Source organism: Mustela putorius, unplaced genomic scaffold, assembly GCF_011764305.1.
Source record: "Mustela putorius furo isolate JIRA1106 unplaced genomic scaffold, ASM1176430v1.1 tig00000083_pilon_pilon_pilon, whole genome shotgun sequence".
Classification (NCBI taxonomy): Eukaryota; Metazoa; Chordata; class Mammalia; order Carnivora; family Mustelidae; genus Mustela; species Mustela putorius.
Genome location: NW_025421273.1, coordinates 13,891,727 through 13,916,508, shown reverse-complemented (window position 1 = coordinate 13,916,508; position 24,782 = coordinate 13,891,727). Strand labels below are relative to the sequence as shown.

Genomic DNA, 24,782 nt, shown 5'->3' with positions numbered 1-24,782 from the left:
GATTCCTGCATGATCCCGGTGGCCGCCGTCCTCACTGCATGATCTGTTTAGACTTCAGGAGGGGGCAGTGTTAGGTGCAGTGTTGGTCAGAGGGTCTGGGTTCGGACCTGCCCCCACTCACCAGCTCGACAGTGAGGCTAGTCATCCTCTATCTCCTGGACTTATTCACAGTAATAAATTACTTTCTCATCCCCCGCCTACTGGTGGTGCACTGAGAGATAGCCCCAGGCCCCATGGTCAGAGAGGTGGGGGTCTGGCAGGGGCCAGGCCAGCCCAAGGCGATGCGAGCTGGGCAGACCATTTACGCTGACCTTGGTGGTTGGTATTCTGGTATTCTCCTGCATTACCGGGAGCCCGTCGGGCCTCATTGGGGCACCTGACAGACACCGAGCCAGTGTGGGGGAGTGACTGGAGGGCCACGGACAGCAGGGATGGGTCCCTATCTCTAAGGTCCCACGCAGCATCTCAGTCTCCCCTGTGTTCTTGCCCCTGCCTCCCACTCTTTGAAGGAACTTCGCCCCGGAGCCTGTGCACCTAAACCTGAGCCACGCCCCGAACTCTTCCTGGGGGCAGACTGAGGAGAGGGGCTGACTCCAGAGGAAGGGGGCCTGACAATGGTTGGGAGGTGGAGCGGATGCCCTTTGGAGGTGGAGGAGGGCACACGGGCCAACAAGAGCGAGCGCTTCTAGAAGCCGGGAAGGAGAGGGAAGGGGCTTCCCTAGAGTTTCTGGATGGCACCCATGCTTTGATTTGAGCCCATTTGAGACCAATATGGGACTTTTGACCTCCCAAGCTGCAAGATAATAGATGGGTCCTGTTTGAAGCCACTAAGGTTGGGGTCATGTGTTACATCAGCACCGGGAAACTGTCCACCGGCCCTCAGTGAAGCCTGCCCAGCCTGTGCCAGCCTTCCCGTTCTCTGAGCCTGTAGCCCACAGGGGCCCCTCGCGAGCGGCAGGGAGAATGGGAGGGATGGCAAGGGGGGCATGTCGGGACCGACCATGAACGATTCTGCAGGAAGAGTCGGCGGGGCGGGATGGATGGTCAGATGGGCGGTGGGGGCAGCCGGGGGCAGGGGTGTCGAGGGCAGCCCCAAGTCCCCGTCTCCCTGAGAGTCTCCCAAGCTTCTCTGACCATTGTCCATTGGCATTGCTGGTTCCCTGGAACCAAGGGTCTGTTCTCTGTCTCACCCACCAGCCTGTCATCCCCATGGGGCAGGGCAGTGTCTGTCCTGCTTACAGTGCAAGGAAATGACTGGCACACAGTGGGTATACCATACACAAGCGTGCCATAAGTGAACCTGACCCAGGGAACATGTTTGCATTCCTACTTGGAGCGTGGTGCTGGAAGCTTTAAGAAACTAAACACATTTTGGATAAAAAGGAGTGAGTGAGTGAATGAACTGAGGGCCCCAGCCTCCAACAAGAGGCCTAGAATTTGGGGCTCATGGCTAAGTGGGGAGCTGGATTTGCGTTGTCCTCAGGGTGAGGAGTTCCTGATGCCTCGGTAGCTGATAACAGTGGTGAATGGGTTCAAACAGGTCCCTCCTTTCTTGTCCCAAGAGGAGGAGGCAGAGCTAGCCTGTCCACAGGGCCTTTGCACTTGCCGTTCCCTCCACCTGGAAGGCTGTGTTATTTTCCTAGGGCCACCATAACAGAGACCCACACACTTCTTCCAGGCTAGCCTGGAACAAAGGAAATTTGTTGTCCTTGGTCTGGAGGCTGAAAGTTCTGGGTGAAGGTTTTGGCAGGGCTGGTTTCTTCTGGAAGCTTCTAGGGAGAGTCTGTCCCGGGACTATCTCCCAGCCTCTGGCTGTTGCCGGCAATCCTTGGCATCCCCTTTCTGCACTCTCCCTGTGCGTCTGTGTGCCCCTGGGTCCAAATTCCTTCCTCTTCTGATACCAGTCCTTGGATTAGGGCCTGCCCTCGTCCAGTATGACCTCCTCATGACTTAATTACATCTTCAAAACCCCTGTTTGCAAATAAGGTCACGTTCGCAGATTGCGATGGACACAGATTTTGGGGGGGGGGCATTATTTAGCCAGGTACAAATGGCTTTCCCCCAGCCAGGCACATACTGTCTTCCTGCCTGCCTGCCTCTGCCCAAACATCACCGCGTCTGAGGGGTCTTCCTTAACTCTCAGAGACAGCAGTTCCTGTCATCCCAGCCCTGATGGCCCCTGAGGCTGTTACATTTTTCTTACTTATCACCCTTGTCCCCTCGCCCCCCTAGGCCTGCTGCACCTGCTGGCCCACACTAGCAGGTGCCCTGGAGGGAGTGTGAGTAGGCCCCTGTGATCGGGAGGGGGAAGGGCAGTGGGGGGGAGGTGGGGAGAGGCTGGATCCTGGGGAAACACCTGGACTGAGGCAGGTCAGTGTCGGGGATGGACGGAAGGGCTGGATGGCAAGGTGTCTGGGAGACAGAATCTGTGGGCTGGTCTTAGACTCTGCTTGCTGGTGGCAGTAGGGACAGCCTGGGGACCAAGAGGCTCAGAGGACCTTTCCATGCATCCAGCTGGGAAACACCACCATTGGTTTCCGTGGAGACTCAAATTCCCTGGATCTTTGCTAATGGGCCTCTGGCTCCCTCCTTCCCAAAATAAATCAATTCTCTGTGGTTTGGAGACCAAGTGCATCCCTGATCACCCCTCAAGGAGGGGGCTGCCCCCCCCTTCCAGGCCCCCTTCCCTGGGAGTCAGGGGGCAGGGATTGCTCTCTGTCCTGGTCTAGGAACCGTCTGTGGCCGTGAGGCTGGTGAGGGACCTGGCCTCCGGGGTCAGGTGGACAGGTGGCCATTAGGCACCAGGACCATGAACATGATCCATCCTCCTGGAGCTTCAGTTTCCCGTGAAGATGTGGGGAGGAAGTGTATGTGTGCAGAAAGCACTCAAGACGTCCCGGGGAAGGCTGTGGACACGTGCTAGTGGGGCAGGAATTTACGCTGTCCCAGGCTGGCCCCGGCCTCCAACAACGCTGGGCAAGCCAAGAAACACCGGCCTCATCCAGCCCCCAGAGAGGGAAGGTGCTGCTGGGGCCTGAGGAGGGGGTTCTAGGTGCTTTCTTCCCCTGGCCTTGGGGCTCGGCTCTGGCAGGAAGCTCTCAGCTGTGATGATACAGAAGGTGATCACAGGGAGGCCCCGGGCCGAGGGCTTCCTGCTGCTTGCTGGCGCTGTCCCCTCCGTGGGTTGACTCTCCCGAGCCGTCCCTGTCCGAAGATAGGGAAGCCCGGGGATGGCCCTGAAGCCCAACATCTCGGATATTTTAGGCTCAGATGGACCTGGCCGCCCTCAGGCTCGAAGCCAGCCTGCTCTGCAGTCACAGCACATGTTAATGGGGTGATAAAAAGGACTGTTGATTCTGGGGTCACAGAGGTTCTAAGCTTCAATGTGGAATTGATTCCATGTCCCACTGCATCGGGTGCTTCCAAACCACAGATGTGAACTCGCCCAGATGGCCTCTCCCCTCTCGCTGCGGTGGGCTGGGGGTTCAGAACCACAGATTCTGAACCGCAGAATGCTACCCCCGCATGCTACTGCATGCTACCACAGGGGAGAGGGGCCTGCAGGCGAGGAGGGCTTAGCCCCTGGTGTGGGTTAGCAGACACAGGGCAGGGGGCCTGGTTTCTGGCAGCCCCTGGAGCTCGGTCCTGCCTGCTGTCCCCTGCCGTCCTCCAGCCCAATGTGGTCACAGCGGGGAGGGTGCAGCTTCCTGGAGCTGCTCAGGGACCAGAGGAGGAAACGGAGAAGTAGGCCACTCTGAGGTCTCAGCACGGCAAGGGACCCTCTCCAGAGTGAGCAGGGGCCAGTGGCAAGGGACACAGACCAGCTTGCACCTCCTGAATCAGCCACAGGGTCACGGAGGGATCCCAGGCAGGAGCTTACCTGCTCTGACCTCTCCTCGTTCTTGGTGCCTCTGCAAGAGAGACAGAGTGATCTAGTCTTTAAGGGTTCTCAAGGAGTCGAGAGATGGAAGGATGCAGAAGAGCCTGGCCCTTCCCCAACAGACACGCATGTAGCATGTGGACCAAGGTACACTTAGGGACAGGGCAGAAGATGGGGTCAGCCGGTGGGGAGACTGGCTGGCATTCACTGACCCCACATCCCGCTCCAGACCTGAGCGAGCCCTTGGATACTCAGGGAGTCTGGTCACCTCCCCGTAACTTGGGTCATGCTGTTCCCGGGGAGAGGTGGTCTTGGGCTGCCTGCGGCCCATGCTGGCTGTCCTGTGGGGCTGGACATACCTGCACCTGGAGGGACACTTTGCTGACCCCTGTCATCCTGTCCCACCAGGTCCTCGGACTTCGGGACGTCCTACACCAAGCTCACCCTCCAGCCCGGCGTCACCACGGTCATCGACAACTTCTACATTTGCCCTACGAACAAGAGAAAGGTAAGGGGCGCGCCAGGACACATTCCCATGCCACATAGCCAGGCTCTGGCACTGGGCTCCTGGCCACGGTATGTCCTGTGACACCCTTTTGGGTTCCACGGCGGTCTGTCCTGATGACTGTGTTTCAGTGGCCAGCTGTGCCTTTGCTGGAAGGCTGTGTGTGCTTGTGCGGGTGCGTCTCTCTTCTCCCAGCCCCACAGACAGTGGCTGGGGCAAAGCAGCAGGGGCTGGTGGGCACTGGGGAAAGAGGAAGAACCTCTTGGGTTTGGGGGGTCCTTGGAAGGTGGTCGTGGGCAGTCGCCTTCTTGGGCCGGTGTTTTTATTTGGTCTTGATCTGGCTTCGATTTTCCACCCGAGCTGCACTTCTGTGTTCTTGGTCTGAGCATGTCTCCTGACGGCTGTAGAATCGGGATCCATGTTCTTCCCAGGTGGCCAGTGGCCGCCTGGTTCTGTGCGAAGACCCATCTGCAAACCCGTGCTTGCTCCCCAGCTACCTGGGGCCCCAGCACAAGGGCAGAGAGGCCTTGCACGCTTGGCTGCTTCTGGAGAAGCAGCTTGATGTCACGGGAGGGGACGGACTTGGATGGATCAGGTGCCTCACGGGAAAGAGGGGGTAACCCCGTCTGGCACAGAGAATCATGACATCGGAGACTGGACCCCACAGCCTGGTGCTCGCTTGGCCTGAGCCTGGCCCACGGGCACTGATGACTATTCTGGGGACTTTTAACCAAAGGCCAAAGTGACACAGAGCCTGTGACATCCTGGTCTGTCCCCAGCCAGAGAGTCCTTAAGTGCCCGGGAAGGGGCCACGTGTAGCCCCGCAGGCTGTGCCTCCCTTTAGAAGGGACATGAGCAGAAGCAGCAATGGAAGGTGCGGGATGGGGTTTTGGAGGCTGTGAAGTCGGGGAGGACTTCACAGGGAGGCTGGGTGGACAGTGGTGACAACAGCCAGGGACGTGGCTCCTCCAAGCCTCAGTTTCCTGGCCTGTAAAGGGGGTGGACAGGAAGGAATGCTAGTGAGATGATGCATGTAGGGGGGGGGGCGAAGGGGTTCCTAGGTTGACTAGGGCCTTTGGGGCAGGCCCCAGGTGACATCTGTGTGGGCCACTGGGCGATGCGTGTAGCCCTGGAGGGATGGGGCTCCCCAGAGAGTCTCCCCTGCGGGCAGCGTGGGGACAGGGAAGCAGACAGGGGGATGACGGCATCTCTAACACAGACGGGACCACCTGCTCAGTGAAGCCCGTGAGAGGTCACTTGCTTGTTTAGCCTGGAAATATCGATGGGATCGAAGGCTGGGTCTGGTGGCGGCCTGTAGCAACCCCGGGCTTGGCCGACATTGAAAGGATGGAAGGAGGGAATGCAGGAGTACGGGAACTGCAGCGTGTCTGGCTGTACGAGTGACCCCCAGAGCCTCCTGTACCTGTGAGAGCCTCCCAAGCCAACCTGCTTGGGGCCCGTGTGCGAGGAGCCTGGGGCACCTTCCTGGGGTTGCTGTGGTCACCCCGTGTTTGCAGGGAGGCCTGGGGGATAGTGTCTGGGCTGGGTGTCCCTGAACTCAGTCCAGCTGTGCCGTGTCCCCCAGCAGGGGGGTGACACCTCCCTGAGGTCCCATGTGTCTCATCTGTGAAGGAGGCTATGATCTAGGAGCTATCTGACCACTCATAATTGTCACTGTGGGGTGGGGGGGTTGCACACTGCATCCCAGAGGTGTCCTCTTCCCAGTCCTGGCACCCAGGGCTGTGACCTTGCATGGCAAAAGAGACTTGACAAATGCGGTTCACGGTGTTGAAAGGCTGTCCTTGTTCTGCAGGTGCGTCCATGCCATCAAGGGGCCTGGAAACAGGGGGGTGGGTCAGGTGTGAGGCCAGAGGCTGGGGACGGAGGAGGGACATGTCTAGAAGCTGGAGAGGACTAGGAGGCATCCCCCCAGGAGCCTCCAGACAGGAGTGCAGTCTGCTGACACCTTGGTTTTGTTTTTTTAGCCTCCAGACCAGAGGGAGCACATTTCTGTTGTTTGAAGCCACTAGGTTGTGGTAACTTGTTACGGCAGCTCTGGGAACTCACATGGCGTCCACTTGGACGGTGGACTGTGGGGAGGCCTGCTCCCCTTCTCCCCCTTCCCAGCGCATTGCCCTGCCCACCCACATCCCCTCTGGATGGAATCCACCACTCCATGGCCCCCCAAGGAAGCCCCCAGGCCCTCCTCCTTCTAAAGCGTGGACCTTGCTGCCAGCTGGACCCCAGACAGGGAAGCTGAGTCACGGATGCAGGCGGGGTCCGGGCTTACAGATGTCTCCAACCTCTATTCTGTCTCTGACCTCTCACACAGCAGCCCCTCACCCCACACACCCCAGGACTGAGCTGAGCCTCCCTCTGGTGGGGTTGAAGGCATCAATAGGCCCACTGAGGTACACCGCTAGCCCACGGGACAGGCGTCTGTCTTGGAGGCAGGCAGAGAGACAGCAGTGACGGCCGCTGCCTTCCTCTGGGTCATGGGAGGTCGGGGGCGCCGAGCAGGGTGGACTGGGAGCCCTGGGAACCGAAAGGCAGTCTGGGCACGTGCAAGTGAGCAGGAAGGTAGCCTAGGAGGTGCCCCTCTCTCGTATTGGGGCTGGGCTTGTGCCTGGGTCCAGCTCCACAGCCCCCCAGCTCCGTGACCTTGCCCAAATTCTGAACCTCTGGTTCCCCGTTTCCCCTTGGTGGAATGGGGGTAGCAATAGTGTCTACACTCTTGGGTTGATGGGATTAAACGAGGGCCTACTTGTCCAGTGCTTAGAGCAGGGCCTGGCTGGAACAAAGCCTCCCCCTCCCCCAACAAGTGTTCCTGGAGCCATTGTCCTCAGAAAGAATTGCCGCAGGCCCTCTCCTCACCACCCTCCCAAGACCGTGAGGGTAGGAACTGGTTCTGGGGTGATTCATACTCAACGTGGGGTCAGCTCAACTGGGTCTGTCAGGGAACAAGACCTGGCCCAGGGGAATGAGGGCCCCACCAGGTGTCTGTGACAGGTTGCAGGGGTGGAGGTGGGGCGGGACATCGCCTTCTCCCCACACCTCCCTGTGTCGAAGGAACAAATCATTTGTCTGGGGCTCAAGGTGGCCTGAGCCTCGGAGTCTAGAACATGAAATGCCAGTTTCTCTATCTGAAGAGGTGGGACTGGTACCGAGTGGGGCTGGGGACAGAGCCCTCTGTCTAGAAGGGCACAGCCCACTGGAGGCCCTGCGGGGCTAGAAGGCGGCCAGTAGAGGCCCAAGCTCACCAGCAGGACAACCATGGGCGCTTAAGTCCACTGTCCCTGCCTGCGATCCCACGTTGTCACGTGGGGTCTAAGAGCTGAGCGAGGACTGCATGAGACTGGAAATACCTGGGATTTGATGGGGGCTGGGGAAGCGGAGGGGCCGGGCCCTGAGAGCTACCTCCGCAGGACAGAGGCTCTGTATGATGTGGGTTGGAACGTGCTGAGGAGCAGAAAAGTCCCAGTTGGGGATGAGGGAAGCTGCAGTGACTGGGGAAAGCAGATAGAGGGAAGAATTGGCTGGTCCTTGAACTAATGAAGGAGCATTGTAGGGCACAAGGACAGCCTGGGCAGACCACTTGATGGAGCCTGGATTGTGTTCACCTCCAGGTCCTCAAATGGGGACAGCCCCAAGCGCTCAGCAAGGACTTGGGAAATACGGACATCGTGGGCTGGGCTGTGGATGGGGTGCTGTCCTTCAGCGGGAGAGATTTCTACTTCCTACAAAGCAGGATTTCCCTTCCCCATCTGTGCTGCACGGTCCCTTCATTTATGGCTTCTTGATTCTTCTGCCAGCCCCATGGTGGTCATTCCCAGTGCTCCAGGCGCTGGGCCAGAAGGGGATGTTAATCGTATTCATTCATTGGTGGGGGCACGACTGAGGGGTTGACGTCACCCCCTGCACTATCGGGGTGAGAAAAGAGGCTCGGGGAAGCTGGGACGTTGGTCCAAGCTCACCCAGCACCCAGCTGGTAGGCAGCAAAGCGTTCACCGTGCACTAATGCAGTAAACGTACTGAGTGTCTCCCTGTGCCTGGGTGTGCTAGATGCGGGAGCAATCTGTGTCTTACTCTGAGCCCCCCAGGCACCCCACAGCAACATTCTGGGGAGAAGATGGGATTCCCTACATCACTGCAAGCAGAGTCCGGCCCACTTTGCTGGAGGCTGGGAATCAGCAGCTCTTGAACGTACCGCAGCCTGCCTGGGCTCGGTCTAATGCTGGCGGAGCCCTGAGACTCTGGGCAGATCCTCTTTCTGCTCCAGGCCTCAGTTTCCCCATCCATAAGATGAGGAGTTTGAACTAGAGATCCGCCAAAGCCCTTTCCAGCTCGGATGTTCAGGTCTCTTCTGCTCTCCTCCCAACGGGAGAGGGGCAGATGGGGAGGAGGCTCATGTGAGCAGACCCCCAGCTTTGTTTGGTTCATCCCGTACCTCGGCTGGGTCCCCAGGCTCCCTCTCAACACCAGCATCCATCCGCTCAGTGGATGTGGGACAAGGCCCTATGCTGCCCCAGGCTGTGTGCTTGTTGCTAAGGGGAGAGGACGCTTCATCCAAGCTTGCAGAAAACAAATTTGGATTTCATACCTACTAATGGCACTGGAGACCCTCGCAGGGCACTGGGGTGCTGAGGTGAACGGGCAGACAGTTCTAACCTTCCAGAACCTTGAGGGTCTGGGAGAATGCTGAGAAACTGAACCTCTTCTGCTACGTTTCGTGAGAGGAAAAGAAAGGAGGGCTTGAGTCAGTTTCCTGCGTGGAGGTTTTGTCTGGGGGTGACTCTGATCTGGGGCAAGATCAGCCCTTATTTGCAGGGGTGCCTATGGGCGTGTGCCTCCCTCTTCAGTTAGGGTGACGGGTAGACTTTGCTGGAAGGTTCGAATACTATTAGGAGTCCATTTAGCAACAATTACAGACGGAGTAGCCCTTTATAGTTTCTCAAGAGACCACATTGTTACCTCTCTTACAAAATGAATCCCCTTTTGTTTTCATCTCTCCTGCAGTGAAGTCAGAGCTCTGTGGCATGGACTCGCTGTCCATGGGTAGGGCCTTCTACTATTGTCACAGCCCGAACCCAGACATTCCCTGCGGACCTTCCATGCCGTCCACAATCCCCACCTTAGTTCTGGATAGCTATGTTATTTCTAACTCAGCCACAGACCCTGGGGCCGCAGGGCTAAGGCCTGAAGGCATGGCCTGCGGGTGCTGGCTGGGCCATGGGATTACTTTCAAGTGCTGAGCTTTATATTAAAAATTCATACGAACGCTCATTTTACTCCGTGGTGCATCAGGGTTGGTGTGACTACTAAGATGATACACACACATGCACATTTTCAACAAAAAGTCTTTGTCAACCTGATGACCCAGAAGAATGCTCCCATTTTAAATGCCGGGACCCCCTGGCCCAGCCAGTACCATGCCCCCCCACACACACACCCCCGCTGCTCCCCCCGACCTCCCGCCCTGTCCTGGGGGATGCGTGGCTTCTGGTTTGAGAAGCACTGGGTTGGGACAAGATGTCCATCAATCCATCCCCGTGCTCGTTCTGCTCAGTCAGCCGAGACGCTTTGAGGAGCTGCCACGTGCCATGCACTCCAGATGGAGAGATGAATCAAAATAAAATCTTGCCTTCGAGAAGCTCAAAGTATCTCAGAGAGCCGGAAATCCACTCAACAGAGGCAGCACCGATAGTGAGAGAGAGAGGGCCCGAGTTTCCCAAGGCCCTTCATGGGTCAGATCCCGTCTAAGGATCCTCACGTGCATTCTCTCGGATCCTGGCAACAGCTCTGCCAGGTGAGGCTTTGTGCATCTCGCGGGTGAAGGGACGCAAGGACAAGACGCATGTGGTGGCCTCCCCCACACCACCCAGCAGCGGGTCCCCGGGTCAGGGTTTGCCCCCAGGCCCAGGTGACCCTTTCCACTTTCTACGGCCCTGTGTGGCCTCTGAGCAGCCTGTCCTGGGGGCCAACGAGGCTGCCCCCTCCAGCGGGAGGGAAGCCTAGGGAGAAGGCGCAGGCCCGGGAGCCGAGTCAGATCCTAGGGCTGCTGTTCAGCCAAGCTCTCTAGACTCGGAGCTCTGCCAGGAGGGCAGGACGGCGCTGCCCCTAGCCTTCGAGCCCCAGGCCCGTTGCACCTGTGGCCAAGGGGAGGCCCAGGCTCCTTCACTGTTCTACAGCCTGTGCCTCGTCTCCTTCCTCAGGCAATTCCACAGTGTGAAAGGACAAAGCTCACACTTTGTTCTGCTCTACTTGTGCAGTTCTGGTCTACTTGTACAGGTCAGCCTTTCTTGCTCCCATCTCAAATTTGGCTCCAGGAGCTCTCTTGCAGTCTGTCTCCCCTCTGTCTGTGTCTCTGCCCTCCGCTCAGTTCCTGTGCCTGCTAGCCTATAAACCTGGTCTCTAGCTCTGAGGCCCAACTGGTGGGGAAGCCCCGCCCCTCCCTAGAGTGGAGGCCCCGCCCATTCCTGGTGTAGAAGTCCCACCCTGGTGTGGAAGCCATGCCCCTTCCTGGTGTGGAGGCCCCGCTCCTAGCATAGAGCCCCACACCTCCCTGGAGTGGAGGCCCCACCCCTCCAGGGTGTAGAAGCCCATTCCTCCCTGCTGTGATGGCTCCACCCCTTGGAGTGGAGGCCCCACCCCTCCCTGGTGTGGAAGCCCCGCCCCTAGTATAGAGCCCCACACTTCCCTAGAGTTGAGGACCCACCCCTTCCTGGTGTAGAAGCCTCCCCCCATGTGGAAGCTCCACCTCCCTCTCCTGCAGCAGACTACTTGGTGCACCCCTGCCTTGTTTCCTCATCTGAGGCCCCAGCAGCAGGCAGTGGTGGTTGGCTCTCAGGAGGGAGGTCAGGTGAGCCTGGGTCCTGCGGACACAGCCCAGGCAAATCATCTCCTGTGCTCACAAAGCGCCTGGGTGGGTGGGTGACCACTGACTCATCAGGCCCAAGTTGGAGGGCAAGAGCCTTGCACAAGTGTCTCTGCAGTCTGTACCCTGTGGGGTCCTCAGACACCTGCGTGCAGGGTCTCAGGGAGCCCGGGATCTGTAGGTTTAAGGTGTCCTAAGTGGCAAGTAGTCAGTTTGTCTCTGTGCTTTGGCCAGCCAGCTACCTGTTATCCGGGGCCCAAGCCCTGGTCAGGAGAAAGGGGCCTGGCACAGGGTGGGAGATCCTGGGGTCCCCTATGCGCCTGTCTAGGTGTGAACTGGGATTATAACATTGCCCATGTGATGCAGCTAGGCTGCAGGTTAGGTGATGTGAGGCAGGACGAAGGCCAGTGACTGACCCCGTGGCTGAGACAAAGGCTCAGGGTTCCAGAGCGCCGAAGGGAGTGGTGTCCCTGCCCTGCTGAGCTGGGACCAGGGCATGTAGCACCTTCGGCAGTGCCTGGTGCACACCAGGGACCCTGAAGGGACTGCATCTGCCCCTCGTGCTTGTCTCCCTGGATGTGCTCGGGCATGTGGCTGGCCCCAAGCTCCATAAATATACCATCCTTTGTTGGCTGGGTGGCTCTGACCCTGCTGGGGAGGACATCCAGGAGAGAGACGCTGAGTCTGAACCTGGGTGTGCGGGGATATCCCAGCAGGGACAGGGCCAGAAGACACTTTGGGACCAGGCAGTGCCCCCCGCCTTCTGGTAGGAGCTGTGGGTGAATGGGATGCTGTTGCCTGAGATGGAGGCCCTGGGGAGGCGGCAGACCTGTGGGAGCATGAAGGCCCAGAGGAGGCAGTTGGGGTATTGATCCCCAATGTCCCCCACTCTCTTAGGACAAAGTGGGGCTCCCTGGAGGCCTCCTGCTGTCCCTGAGCCTTCCCCACACCCTCGGCTCAGCTCTCAGGGTGAATCGGATCCTTCCAGGTCTGTGACTAACGAGGGGAGGGGTGGAAGTCCCTGCCTGGTGGGGAGGCAGGCCAGAGAGCAGAGCCCTGCCAAGAGCTAGGAGGTGGGCACGGGGCTAAATGGGCTTTTTGTTCCAATCACCGATGCTCTCCATTTCCCTTGAGAGCCAGGCATTCTCCTCTGTCCAGAAGAAAAATGGCTCAGTTGGGCCTGTTGATGTACAGAGGCTTTTGTCTCAGAAATAGACTGAACCCCTTGCAAGCTCAGCTAATGTGCAGAAAATGACTCCCTCTTAAAGCCCATAGGTGGTTGCCAGAGAGGGGAAAGAAAGGGGCCTCACCTCTTGGAAAGCCTGTCTCCTGGGCCTCTTGGGCCTCTGGAACTGCTAAAACACAGAGAGACAGAGATTCCGGATTTCCTCTGTCTTTGGAAGCAAGTGCATTGTCGAAAGGGGACCACAGCCCTGAACGAGTGCGTCACCCCACATGGCAAAGGGGCCCCTGCAGGTGTGATTACACGAAGAATGGGACATGGGGAACTGTCCTGGCTTGTCTGGGGTACCTGGTGTCTTCACAGCAGGCTAGTAAGAGGGAGGCAAGAGGGTTAGAGCAGGGGATGTGTCCCTGGAAGCAGGGGGTGGGTTGTGCAGGTGGGAGAGGGAGGGAGGAAAGGGGCAGGGAAGATACCCCGCTTTTGGTAGTGATGGTGGAAGGTGCTGGGGGCCAAGGGACGCAGAGGACCTGTGGACACTGGAAAATGCAAGGGCTTCTGGAACCTTCAGCTGAGCCAACTCATTGACTGTAGCCCATGTAAGACTGATTTTGGACTCAGACCTCCATCCCCATGAAAGGATGCATGTGTCTTGTTTTAAACCATATGCAGTGTGTGGTTCTTTGCCATGACAACTACAAGAGACTTGTGCAAAGCCAGGATCCCAGGGCCCTGGAGCTTGGGGACCTGAGAACTGCACTCTGTCTGTGGCCCCATGGAGAGCCGGCCACCATCAGCTTGCATGGGGCCAGGTCACCTCTCCCCTTCTTGGGTTCTGTTACCATCCATGACCGGAACACACACAGGGTTGCAGGCTTCTCTGAGGAATGGAAGGAGCTTTGCAACGTGGAGTCCTGGGCAGAGTATTGTGGGGCAGGCATGTGTGGACGGGTGTTGGCCCTGTGGTAGCAGTGATGCTGGATGGAGTAGCATGGGCCCAGGTAACAGGCATCCCTGGTGGCCCTCGGGAGTGGAAGGTGGGGCTCATAGCATGGCCACTGTCTCCCACTCCTGTACATCACAGGGAAGATGCAGTTCCTGGAATGAGGCAGCCCTCGGACTGAGCCCCTCTGAGCCCCTCTGAGCCTTGTCTATAAAGCTTGAGTGAGATGCACTGTGTCTTATGCATGGATTCGCACACTGAGCCACCACTGACTCAGTGACCGATGATGACATTGTTGCTGATGTCATTGATCATCATGCTGCCAAACCCACAGAGAAGCTTGGTGCCACAGGCGTCCTCGTCCTGCAGGTGACTGCCTGCGGCTCAGAGAGGTGATGTAGCTTTCACGGTCAGGATGGCACAGGAGGTGTCTCAGGGCTGGGGCCTCAGGCAGGAGAGGGTTTGTACCCACCCTGCTGCCCTGGCTGTTTGGAGGGTTCGGAGAAAGCACAGTGAGATGGAGGGAAGCCATCCAAAGTCCTTCATGTGTATATTCTTAGCATTCATCTGTCACTCAACTTTGGCGGTTGTGTTCTTTAAATTTAAAAGGTGCTGACCATGCCCCTTCCTCCCCTCATATAGGAATACCCCGATATCCAGAAATTTGGCAAGTCCTATGGCTTCTCCAAGAAGTATGGCTGACCTCACCAAGAGAAATCATCAGATACTGGGGAAGGCATAAGTCAAGGGACTGTACCGCCTTGGGTACTTCTGTGGGTTACCCGAGGCTGGGGACCTCACCTCCCTCTGAGTTAGTCTGGTTGGAAGTAGGTTTATCCCGTCTACCCACTCCAACAGTTGGTCTTCACTCCATGGAGGTCAAGGGAAGGACGTGGGGGCCATTTGAGTTCAGTGGGGAAGAATGGTCTAATGGATCTGTGCTGTTGACCTTGGGAATCAGAGGGACAGAGAGGCAGCACCCATGTCACAGAGCAGATGTCCGTCCTCATATGGTCTTTGAGGGGGCTTCCATTTCTAGTGTTCTCTGTTCTCATTGTCTACCTTTGATGAACCAGCCACAACGTCAGTATGCACCCTAACACCCCATGCTGTGTTAGCCAGGACAGGTAACATAGGTCATTCAGACAAGAAGAGGAACATACTGGCTTATGTCACTGTGATGATCAGGGGTAGGCATGGCTTCAGGCACGGGTTAATCCAGCGTGTCTACCGGAGACATGGGGCACAGCCTCTCTCCTCCCATTTCTCAGCCAGGCTCTCCTGTGTCTTGGCTTTGGTCTTGGGCATGTTTTTGCTGTTGGGTTGGAGTGACTTCTGGGAATCCCAGACACACCTGATCCTTAGCACCGGGATCTCAGAAAGGAAGGGGTCCTTTTCCTATTAGGTGCTGCACACAGATCCCTCGGAAGGCTCCTGATGGCTGGGTCAGGGTCCCTTTCCTGAAGCAGTCAGGGTGGCCAGAGGGAGCGGACACTCTGATTGGCCAGGCCCCATCACGTGTCCTCTAGGGGCGGGGTCAGCCCACCCTAATTGGAACTGAGTGAGGGGAGGAGGCCGGTTCCCTAAACTAGTCAGGCAAGATTCCCTGAGCAGGGCCAGGTGGGAACAAGGGCAGCCTATGTGCCCACGTCCACCTGCATCTGGAGACACGCCGCCAACTGATGTTGCCACTGCTGAGTTTCTTCGAAGTTTGTTGTGAGAGAAAAAAATCACTCTTTATTCGAGGAATTTGTTTTGAACTTCAGACTCCATCTTCCTCCTTCTTTCAGCTCAGCAGCCAGTGTCTATTTTTAGCGAGAAAGAAGGACCTCATCGCTGGCCTGCCTTCCCATGGAAGCCTCCTGCCTGGACAGTGGGGGTGTGGGGAGGGCTGAGAGGGGGAGCAGGGAGCGGGGGGGGGGGGTTAGCTAGCAGGAGACCCTGAACCTGGCTCACAGTGATGAAGTTGCCAGCCCCTGCTCCGTTCTCAGCCAGCCTCCTGCTCCCTCATCAACAGCACCCTCCCTGGCTGGTGGGATAGCTTCAGGGAGAGGAAGACAGGCCCTAGCGTCTGCTCCTGGAGATTGAAATGAGTCCTACGCACCTAAAACAGGAATGCGCAGGGCTGGGGAAGGGCTGCAGCAGGCAATGGGAAATAGCAGCTGTTCTTCATGCCCACGGGGAGTGTGCGTATTTTTGTGTCTCGGGTGTGTATGTTTGCATTTCAAGCAGCCGAGGAAAACGCTGATCCCCAACCACAGTGACTCACCTCATTGTGAGCAGCTGTGGACTGTGTTGGGGGCGGGACTGGAGATGAGAGTGCCTGGGGTGGGGGAGGGGGGCATCTGAGTTCTAGGCCGCCCCTGCCCTGCCCTGCCCTGCCCTGCCCTGCCGAGGGGATTGGTTGGGGGTTGCTGTCAGCAGAGGACTGCACTTCTGTGAGCAAAGGAAGTATGCGTTCCTGCAAGTCCAAGCTTCTCAGCACCACTGCTTTGTGTGGCTGTGGGTAAAGGCAGGTGGCCGCCACGGGGCTTTGGTGGCCGTCAGCAGAAGCCACTGCAGGCAGCAGCCACAGAAGGGTTCTATGCTGGAAACCCGTCAGGTAGAGACAGTAGCAGGAAGGTGACTGGCAAAGGGCAGGAAGTCAGGAGTCTGCAGGGACTTGGCTAACCACACAGCTGCTATAACAGGAACCCCAGAGACACTCTTCTTGTGTCTCCGGTACATCATGAAGTTGCCCCTTTGAAGTCAGGAACCTAGTCATTTTTAATTTTTTGAGAGAGAGAAAGAGAGCATGCATAGTGGGGAGGGGCGGAGGTGGGGAGAAAGAAAGTTAAGCAGGGTCCATGCCCAGCATGGAGCCAGATGTGGGGCTCGATCTCTTGATCCTGAAATCACGGACCTGAGCAGAAACCAAGAGTCAGATGCTCACCCGACTGAGCCATCCAGGCACCCTGAAGGCAGGAAACTTGATGGGTATTTCCAACAGACTGTCCACCCAGGGGACTGGGTATTCTTTGAAAGGGAGGTGGATCGTCTCACCAAATCAAGGGGACTGGGTGCCGAGTGACCACACATCCATTACCACGAGGGGGAAACAAAATGTCCATGTGTCTAAGCCCCTTTGTCTATCTGTCTGATGGGATGGCGGGGTATGGTGAATTGGGCAAGGTTTGGGAGGCACGGCGGTCCTGGGTTCAAATCCAGAACTCTGGCTTACTAGCCAGTGTGTCCCTGAGCCTGTCATGTGACCTCTCTGGACCTTTTGCTTCCCTCTGTGAACTGTGGTGGATGGTAACAGGCGTGAATGCTTGCCTTGCCGTGTTCACACTCACACACTGTGGGCAGCTGAAGACGGCTCCTCCCGGGGGCGTCTGCACCCTGAGCCCAGGGAACCTATGAGTGTTACCAGTACATGGGAGACTAAGTTAGGGATCCTGAGATGGGGCGCTTCTCCTGGGTTATCTGCGTGGGCCCGGATTCTATCCTGGAGCTTCCAGAAGATCCCAACCCTGCTGACACTTTGATTTTAGGCCCCCAAGATTCATTACAGACTCTGACTTGCAGAACTGCAAGATAGGAGATTCGCACTGTGTTAAGCCAATAAATTTGTGCTAGTTTGTTACAGTGGCTGTAGGAAACCAACCTATGCTCGTGGTGCCTACTGTCACCTCCCTATCCCTGCAGAGACTGTCCAGGCACCGTGGTGGAGAGAAGGACCCCACAGCAGGGTCCCGACTTATGTAGCCTCCCTCCGCCCCTTCTCCCTGGGAAGCTTTGAGGGTCTGCAGCCATAGCGGGCTCCACTGAGACACAGAGGCTCAGGCCTGAGCCCCCATGCCTTCCCAGGGCTGGGGTGTTAATTCAGCAGCTGCTGTCTGGCCTTTGCTTTCCACCCAGGCTGTGACCGCACTTTGCTTTCTCGCTGTGTCTGTTCTGTTTGGAGTGTCTTGTTCTAGGCTGTGCTTTTCTCGTGGCATGCACGGTCACGCCGACCACTGGGGACTTGGCCTCTCTTTCTGGCTACCTTGTTCCTGGAAGTTCCGGTCACCCTGTTGATTGCTTTTAGCTTGCCTTGCATGATACACTGGGTGGAGGCGTAAGCAGCAGGACTGCCATTCTCAAGGGCAAGTAACTTTGAGGTTGCTGGTCCGGTTCACCCATCAACACCCCTTCCTTTTCCCACGCAACTCTATAATTGGGATCCTCTGGCCAGATCTCCACAGGGCCTGTCCTTCCAGCCTCGTTTGGCAGGTGCATAGGAGGCCCTCCTCTAGCTTGGCATCCACCCCTTTGTGCCACCAGTAGAAGTAAGACCCTCAAGGGTCCTGCCACAGTGAGAAGCAAAGTCTGGAAGGGTAGACAGACAAGACAGACAGGTGGTTCTGACACAGAGTGGGTCATGGAGGTGGACCTCTGGATAGCAGAGGGCTAGTGGCCTATGGAGAGGCCCTGAGGGGAGGCAGCAGAGAGCCCACCAAGGGGGGACAGCTCCCGCAGCTGCCTCTAGCTGGGTGGGCTTGCCGTCCCCACCCTGGTGGTAGGGCTGAGTTCCCAGCGTCCCCACCCAGACCTTGGCCGTTGCAAAGTGCGGTGCTGATCTGAGGCAGCCCCACCCTGAGATTTTCATCGGATGACTTTCATCTTAGTTCCACCAAAAAAAAAAAAAGAGAGAGAGAAAAAGAAAGAAAGAAACTGATGTGCGCCTCCTGGCCGGCTCCCAGTTTGTGAAAGGAGACTGTGATTAGGTATATGAATAAATTGTAATACACAGATAATACTGCCGTGTAATTACTCGGGTATAAGAGAATAATTACACGGGTAATTATGCTCTGTAATTGTCGGTGTTCCTAATGGCTGCGGGCGCCCCAGCCGTGCTCCATGCAGGCCATAAACAGACACCCAAGGACGGGGCCACGGTACGGATTCTAACTGTCATGTAATTAGAGAATAATTAAATAGTTATTTGTCCCATCTAAATCAGCCATTATGTGTCCTCCAAAGTCCTGCTCTACTTTTTAATAGAGGAGGAAGGACAGCTCCCTGAGAGAGAGGGAGAAGCGGTGGGTAGGGAGGGGCTAGTGGCACCGAAGCTTGAATGTGAGACCCCGGGAACCTGAATGTCAACCGTGGGACTACATGGGGGCAGGAGGAAGCAGAGGGGCAGGAAAAGCATATCCACCATGTGGGAGTGAGCCTAGGGCGTTCTTGCTAACAGGGTAGGGGCTCAAGATACAGGGATGACGGTAAGATCGAAGGTGCCAGCCAGAGACGGAGGGGGAAGGGGAGGGCGAACACATCTGGGGACCCCGGAGTTTCCCGGGACCAGAACCAGCGAGCAGGAGAAGCTGTCAAGACGGGCCTGTGCCTGAGGTGGCTGAGGGGCCCCCAGGAAGCCGAACACACATCCCAAATTTTCTTTCTCTGCTTGTCACGGGAAGAGGAACTTGTAATACCTCGCTGAAAAGAAAAATGGTCTGTTAAGAGAAGAAGAATCAGGCCAGTACAGTTATGTCTCTGGTATGAAATTTCAAAATAGTAAGATGGACTCTGGTGTCTGTGGGGAAGACAGGCTTTTCGGGTCTGACATCCGACACGGCTGTCATGTGTCGTTTTGGGGAACACAGGGGTGTCTTCAGAGAGCAGAAGGTCCTCCATTACACAGCCGGCTTCCTGTGTGAAAGGAGAAGCCTTTGAAAAGATGTTGTGGCAGCAGAGAAACAGATCTCACGCCGTGCTGGGGAGGCAGAGAAGGCTGGCAGGGAGGCGGGAGGGGGGACCGTGGCCAGACGCACCTGTTGTCACAAAATGGATAAAACCAAAGGCACGAATGGAAAACAACTTTTTGGAAAGGCAAGCTTCTTGGTGCAAATGCTGGTTAATGTTACTAAAGCCTGCGGCGTGGGGAGAGGGGAGGAGGTGGAGGAAGGTGGGAAGGAAGCTTCTCCAGACATCGAGGGAAGCAAAAAGATACCACTTGGTTCCTTCCTTCAGCAGTCAGAGAAAATATAAATTGAAGAATGTTTTTAGGAAACTTTGAATGATCTCTAGCTCAATCCGGTTAGGCTCATTGTCGTGTGCTGGAGGAGGAAGGAGAGCCACGGGGTCAAATCACAAGCGCTCGGAACAGCGAGGAAGTGTGTAGAACAGGGGACAAGCGTTAGACAAGACCACTCCTGACCTAATGTGGAAGCTGCCTTCTTGCCCTTGATGTCTTAGTGAGGGAGGGAGCAGGACGCCAAAGAGGGACTGCCCCTTTTTTGAAAAATAGCCTGGAGGTTCTCTCCTGTTCTGTGCCTGATGCCCAGGGCTGAGGGTTGAATGTTGTGAATACCAGGTGCTTTGCAAAATGTGAATTGGGAGGGTTATTTCATTGTGAGTGGGTAGGGCCATGGAGAAGTGTAGAGCGCATGGGTGAGAGACAGGATGCTGTATCTGAGCGGTTAGGAGAGGGGACTCCCCCCGCCACAGACACACCATGTCTTCTCCACACTGACCCACCCCCCAACCCACTCTCTAAGAATATTTTTCCTAGGAGGGGACTTTGGTGCTGAATGTTCCACCATTAAGGTTTCAAGTCTCAAAGTAAATTTAGCAAATGCCTTTGAAGCAGTTAGAGGTAGGTTTTTTTTTTTTTTTTTAAGATTTTTTTTTTTTTATTATTTGACAGAGATCACAAGTAGGCAGAGAGACAGGTGGTGGGGGTGGGGAAGCAAGCTCCCCGCCAAGCAGAGAGCCCAATGCAGGGCTCCATCCCAGGACCCTGGGATCATGACCTGAGCTGAAGGCAGAGGCTTTAACCCACTGAACCACCCAGGTGCCCCAGAGGTAGACCATTTAGAATACGGGGACATAGGAAGATGAAAGAGATGTCCGTCTTGTCCTCGGGGCACTTTTTAAAAATAACATGATTAAATGTTATGGAGACGTATTTAAGGAGAAGCCAGTAAATGAAGACGATGCTGTTAATGAGTGGGGGAGGAAACCAACTTGGCGAAGAAGTCAGTTCTTTTCAAATTTACCTGCAGACAAAGTAATTCTACATCAAATGCCAATGGCTTCGGGGTGGTTTTGTTTGAACTTGATGAGCTGATCCGAAAGGGTGTATCAGAGGGCAGGGACCAAGGATAACCGAAGGAAGCCTGAAGGACAAGCTGGATACCTTGCTTTACGGGAATGCGTCAAAAATTACCACATGAGGGGCGCCTGGGTGGTTCTCTGCTCACATTGGGCTCTCTGCTCAGCAGGGAAACTACTTCCCGCTCTCTCTCTGCCTGCTGCTCTACCTCCTTGTGATCTCTCTCTCTGTCAAATAAATAAATTTAAAAAATAAAATAAAAAGAATTCCTACACGATTGGCGTCCTTTGGAAAGACAAGTTGACCAGAGGAACCAAATCAAGGGCCTGAAGATAGACCCGACTTTAGGCACTACTGGTTACTGGGCAAAGGAAGGATTATTTTAAACAGTGATTCACTTGGAAAGAAAAGAGAAGGGATCCCTCTCTGGCCTCATAGCAACTTATTCCAGGTGGAATAAGCCACAAAACTTTTAGAAGATAAAGCAGGAGAATATTTTAATGACCTTGATATAAGGAAGGATCTCTTCCACAAGACAAAGATCAAATGTTGAAGAGAAGATGGAACAACTTGAGTTAATTACTCCTGTATGGCTTGTGGCTACCTCAGGGCACTTTGGGCACCTGGCAGAGACATGAGGATTTTAAGTGAAATGCTGATGGAGAGATTTGCAGAGAACTCTGGGAGCCCGGAGGAAGGACATCACACTAAGAGAGACACTGTGTGGGCTGAGCTGGCCATGCAAGGGGAAGCAGGAAGGGCAGGTGGCAGGGCAGGGGTGCTTGAGAAAGGGATGGTGGCAAAAAACGTACTGGTGTGAGGACAGGTATGAGGGACTGGTGTGAAGGGAAAAGTGTGAAGTTACCTGGTGAAGAACAGGTGTGAAGGGACGGGTGTGAGAGATTGGTGTGAGGGAATGGGTGAGGGACAAGTGTGAAGGAATTGAGTGAGGGACTGGTGTGAGGGACTGGGTAAGAGGGACTGGTGTGAAGTGATGGGTGTGAAGAGACTGGTATGAAGGGACTGGGTGAGGGACAGGTGTGAAAGGACTGGTGTGAAAGTACCTGGTGGGGGACAGGTGTGAAGGGACAGGGTAAAGGGACAGGTATGAGGAACTGATATGAAAGAGATGGTGTGAGGGACTGGTATGAAGGGACTGGTATGAGGGACTAGTGTGAGGGACCGGGTGAGTGACTGGTGTGGAGCAACTAGTAAGAGGGACTGGTGTGAAAGGACAGGTGTGAAGAGACTCTTGTGAAGGTACCTGGTGAGGGACATGTGTGAAGGGACTGGTGTGAAAGGATTGGTGTGAAGGACTGGGTGAGTGATTAGTATGAAGGGACAGGTATAAAAGGACAGGTGTGAAGGGACAGGTATGAAGTTAGCTGGTGGGATAGGTGTGAAGGGACTGTGTGAAGCAACTGGTGTGAAGGGACAGGTGCAAAGAACTGGGTAAGGAACTGGTACGAGGGACAGATGTAGAGGGGCAGGTGTAAATGGACTGGTGTGAAGGGACAGGTGTGAGGGACAGGTGTGAGGGACAGGTATAAAGGGACAGGTGTGAGGGACTAGGTGAGGAACTGGTGTGAGGGACAGGTGTAAAGGGACTGTGAAAAGGGACAGGTGTGAGGGACTGGGAGAGGGACTGGGTGAGGGACTGGTGAGTAAGAGCTGGTGGGAGGGACACAAGCTGGGATCTTGAGGGGCTGTGGCATGAGGCTCAGGTGAAAATGCACAGAAGTCATCACCGCCTTTGACTCTCTGGAAGCCGTGACTCAGACGGACATTTTGTTGGCTAAGCACTCACGGATGCCGGGAGCAAGTACCGTCCAGGTGGGGGTGCTTGTTTAGGCCTCTCCTGGAACCCCGAGTTCAGATCTCATAAATGCAGATGACCTCAAAGGACCTCTTCAGGGTAAACACCCCCTGTGTATGAAAGTGATGGTAATTGTATGAGACGGATCATTCCAGAACCTCCGGCTGTGTGAGTGGGTTGCTATTAAACTGTCTCGTTTTAACGGCCACTTTCCTAGGGAGCAGTTTGGCGCCATCCCTCTCAAAATTATCTGCGAATGACTTCCCGTGGGCAGCATTCTAATGGCACTTCCCGGGGGTGCTTTTATTTCTGCTGCAGCCCCCTGCCCATCTGAGGGAACCGCCAGGGCCCAGGACGGCACCTGACACCCCTACCAGCTGTGCGGGCAGGCCGTGAGGAGGGTCTGATCACCACCTGGTGTCAACATTTGGGAAGAAGCACCCAGTTTTCTATCACCTGCGCAACTCTTGAAACAGATGCCATCCATGCTCTTGCTCCCCCGAGGGAAAGTGGCCTTGCCCCAGACATGTGTGGGATTCAAAGCCTGGGTGGGTGGAGGAAACATGCCCAGCATTAGGGGAATGCAGAGTTTTAAAAGTCACTCTGGGAAAGGGTTGTGGGAGGTTTTCCTTGCAGAAGTACACTTGAGTCCCAGTCTGAAGGTAGGGGTTGTATAGGTGAGAACCTTGGAGAGGACGGCAGGTGCAGAAGTCCAGGGGCTGGAGATGCTAGGAGGGGAAGCCAGCGTGGTGGCAGGCAGCTGAGGCAGAAAGGAATAGAGGAGGAAGGTTTGCATTAGCATGACAAGTGTCCATCGCTAAAGGGTGCATCTGAGGAGGGTAAGGGGCCCTGGGCAGAGCCTGTGTATTATACATGCACTGACAGCTTCACACTCAACTCCTGAGGTGGGGATATGGGAAGCCAGCAAAGAGCTTCCAACAGAGGATGAACCCTGGGGTTGTATTTCAGAAGGTTAAATGGTGGAATAGGAGGAGGCCCAGTTGGGGGCCCCGGCCATCCAGGTGAGAGGTGATAGAGGTCTGGACTATGGTGGATGGGGTTCAGCAATGGGGAGAGTAGAGTTATCCCTTGGGAGGGGGAGGCGATAGGTGTAGGGTGTGTTTGTGGTACAGAGTGCCCTGGGCCATCCAGGTGGGGTGCAGGCATGTAGGCATGTGAGTGGGTGGAGCCTGGTTGAGGGGCCAGGCTACACCCACTCCTGTGGCCTTGTCAGCTAGAGCCTGGGAACAGAGGACGTCTCCCTGAGGGGATGTGGACGTAGGAAGAGAAGGGGGCCTTGCTCCTAGACACTGTGCAAAGGCAGAGGGCACAGGCCCAGTGCTACCTGGTAGGAAATCTGCACAAAGTCTTGTTCTCACAAGAAGACTCAAGATATGATCCAAAATGGGCAGTCAACTAGGCTCTAGAATTTGCTGTCTCTCCGTCCATCCATCCATCCATCTATCCATCTATCCTTCCTTCCTTCCTTCCTTCCATCCTTCCATCTATCCATCCTTCCATCCATCCTTCCTTCCTTCCATCCATCCATCCATCCTTCCATCCATCCTTCCATCCTTCCATCCATCCTTCCATCCTTCCTTCCTTCCATCCATCCACGCTTCCATCCATCCATCCTTCCTTCCATCCATTCATCCTTCCATCCATCCATCCATCCTTCCTTCCATCCATCCATCCATCCATCCATCCATCCATCCTTCCATCCATCCATCCATCCATCCTTCCATCCATCCATCCATCCTTCCATCCATCCATCCATCCATCCATCCATCCATCCATCCTTCCTTCCATCCATCCATCCATCCACCCACCCATCCATCTGTCCTCTCTTCCTTCCTTCCATCCACCCTTTCTCCCACTTCATCTGTGCCAGGCACACCACTGGGGCACCCTCTGGTCTGTGGGGAGACAAATGTACAAACTTCACAAACAAGGAGGGCAGTTTTCACAATGCACATGCCTCCTGTGGGGACACAGAGGGGGCTGCGGGGGGGGGGGCAGTTTAGTCTACCTTGTCTGTTGGGAAAGTGATTGGATAACAGGCTTCCCAGGTAAAGAACAGCTCATCAGGAGTATGAAGGATCCATGGGAGATGGTACTCCGTATCCCCTGGCGAGGTGTGATGCTCGGCGTGGGTCTGGCTCTGTTTGGCGGGGAGAACCAGGAGCAGAGAACAGTCTGGCATGAATTTACCAATTGTTCATACATAAGGAACTTGGTGCTTCCGAAGTACTAGCAGGGACTTGAAACTGTTTATTAAATGTCTCATTTACATCCTTACAGCCATTCATTTGTCTAGTTCAACCAACCAACCAATGAACCAATCACTCATTAATCAAACCTTCTTCCTAGAAGGTGCCTGAGGCCATTCCATCTTCCTCTTAAAAGGATCTTAGAACCGTTGCGCCATTGCCGGGGTGGGGGAGGGAGACGCAGTTCAAATTGTTCCTATCTCTGAGCCTCAATCACTTCATCTGTGAACTGGGGT

At 55.7% G+C, this 24,782-nt stretch overlaps 1 protein-coding gene across 3 annotated transcripts in view; it reads left to right on the top strand.

The window, feature by feature from the left end:
* SORCS2 (sortilin related VPS10 domain containing receptor 2) overlaps nt 1–24,782 on the top strand; it is a 419,778-nt gene that overhangs the window by 247,666 nt on the left and 147,330 nt on the right. For all 3 annotated transcript variants that reach the window (XM_045075320.1, XM_045075323.1, XM_013045841.2), the window contains exon 3: nt 4,289–4,388. In XM_045075320.1, coding sequence (XP_044931255.1) covers nt 4,289–4,388 — 100 coding nt within the window. The remainder of the gene's footprint in view (nt 1–4,288; nt 4,389–24,782) is intronic.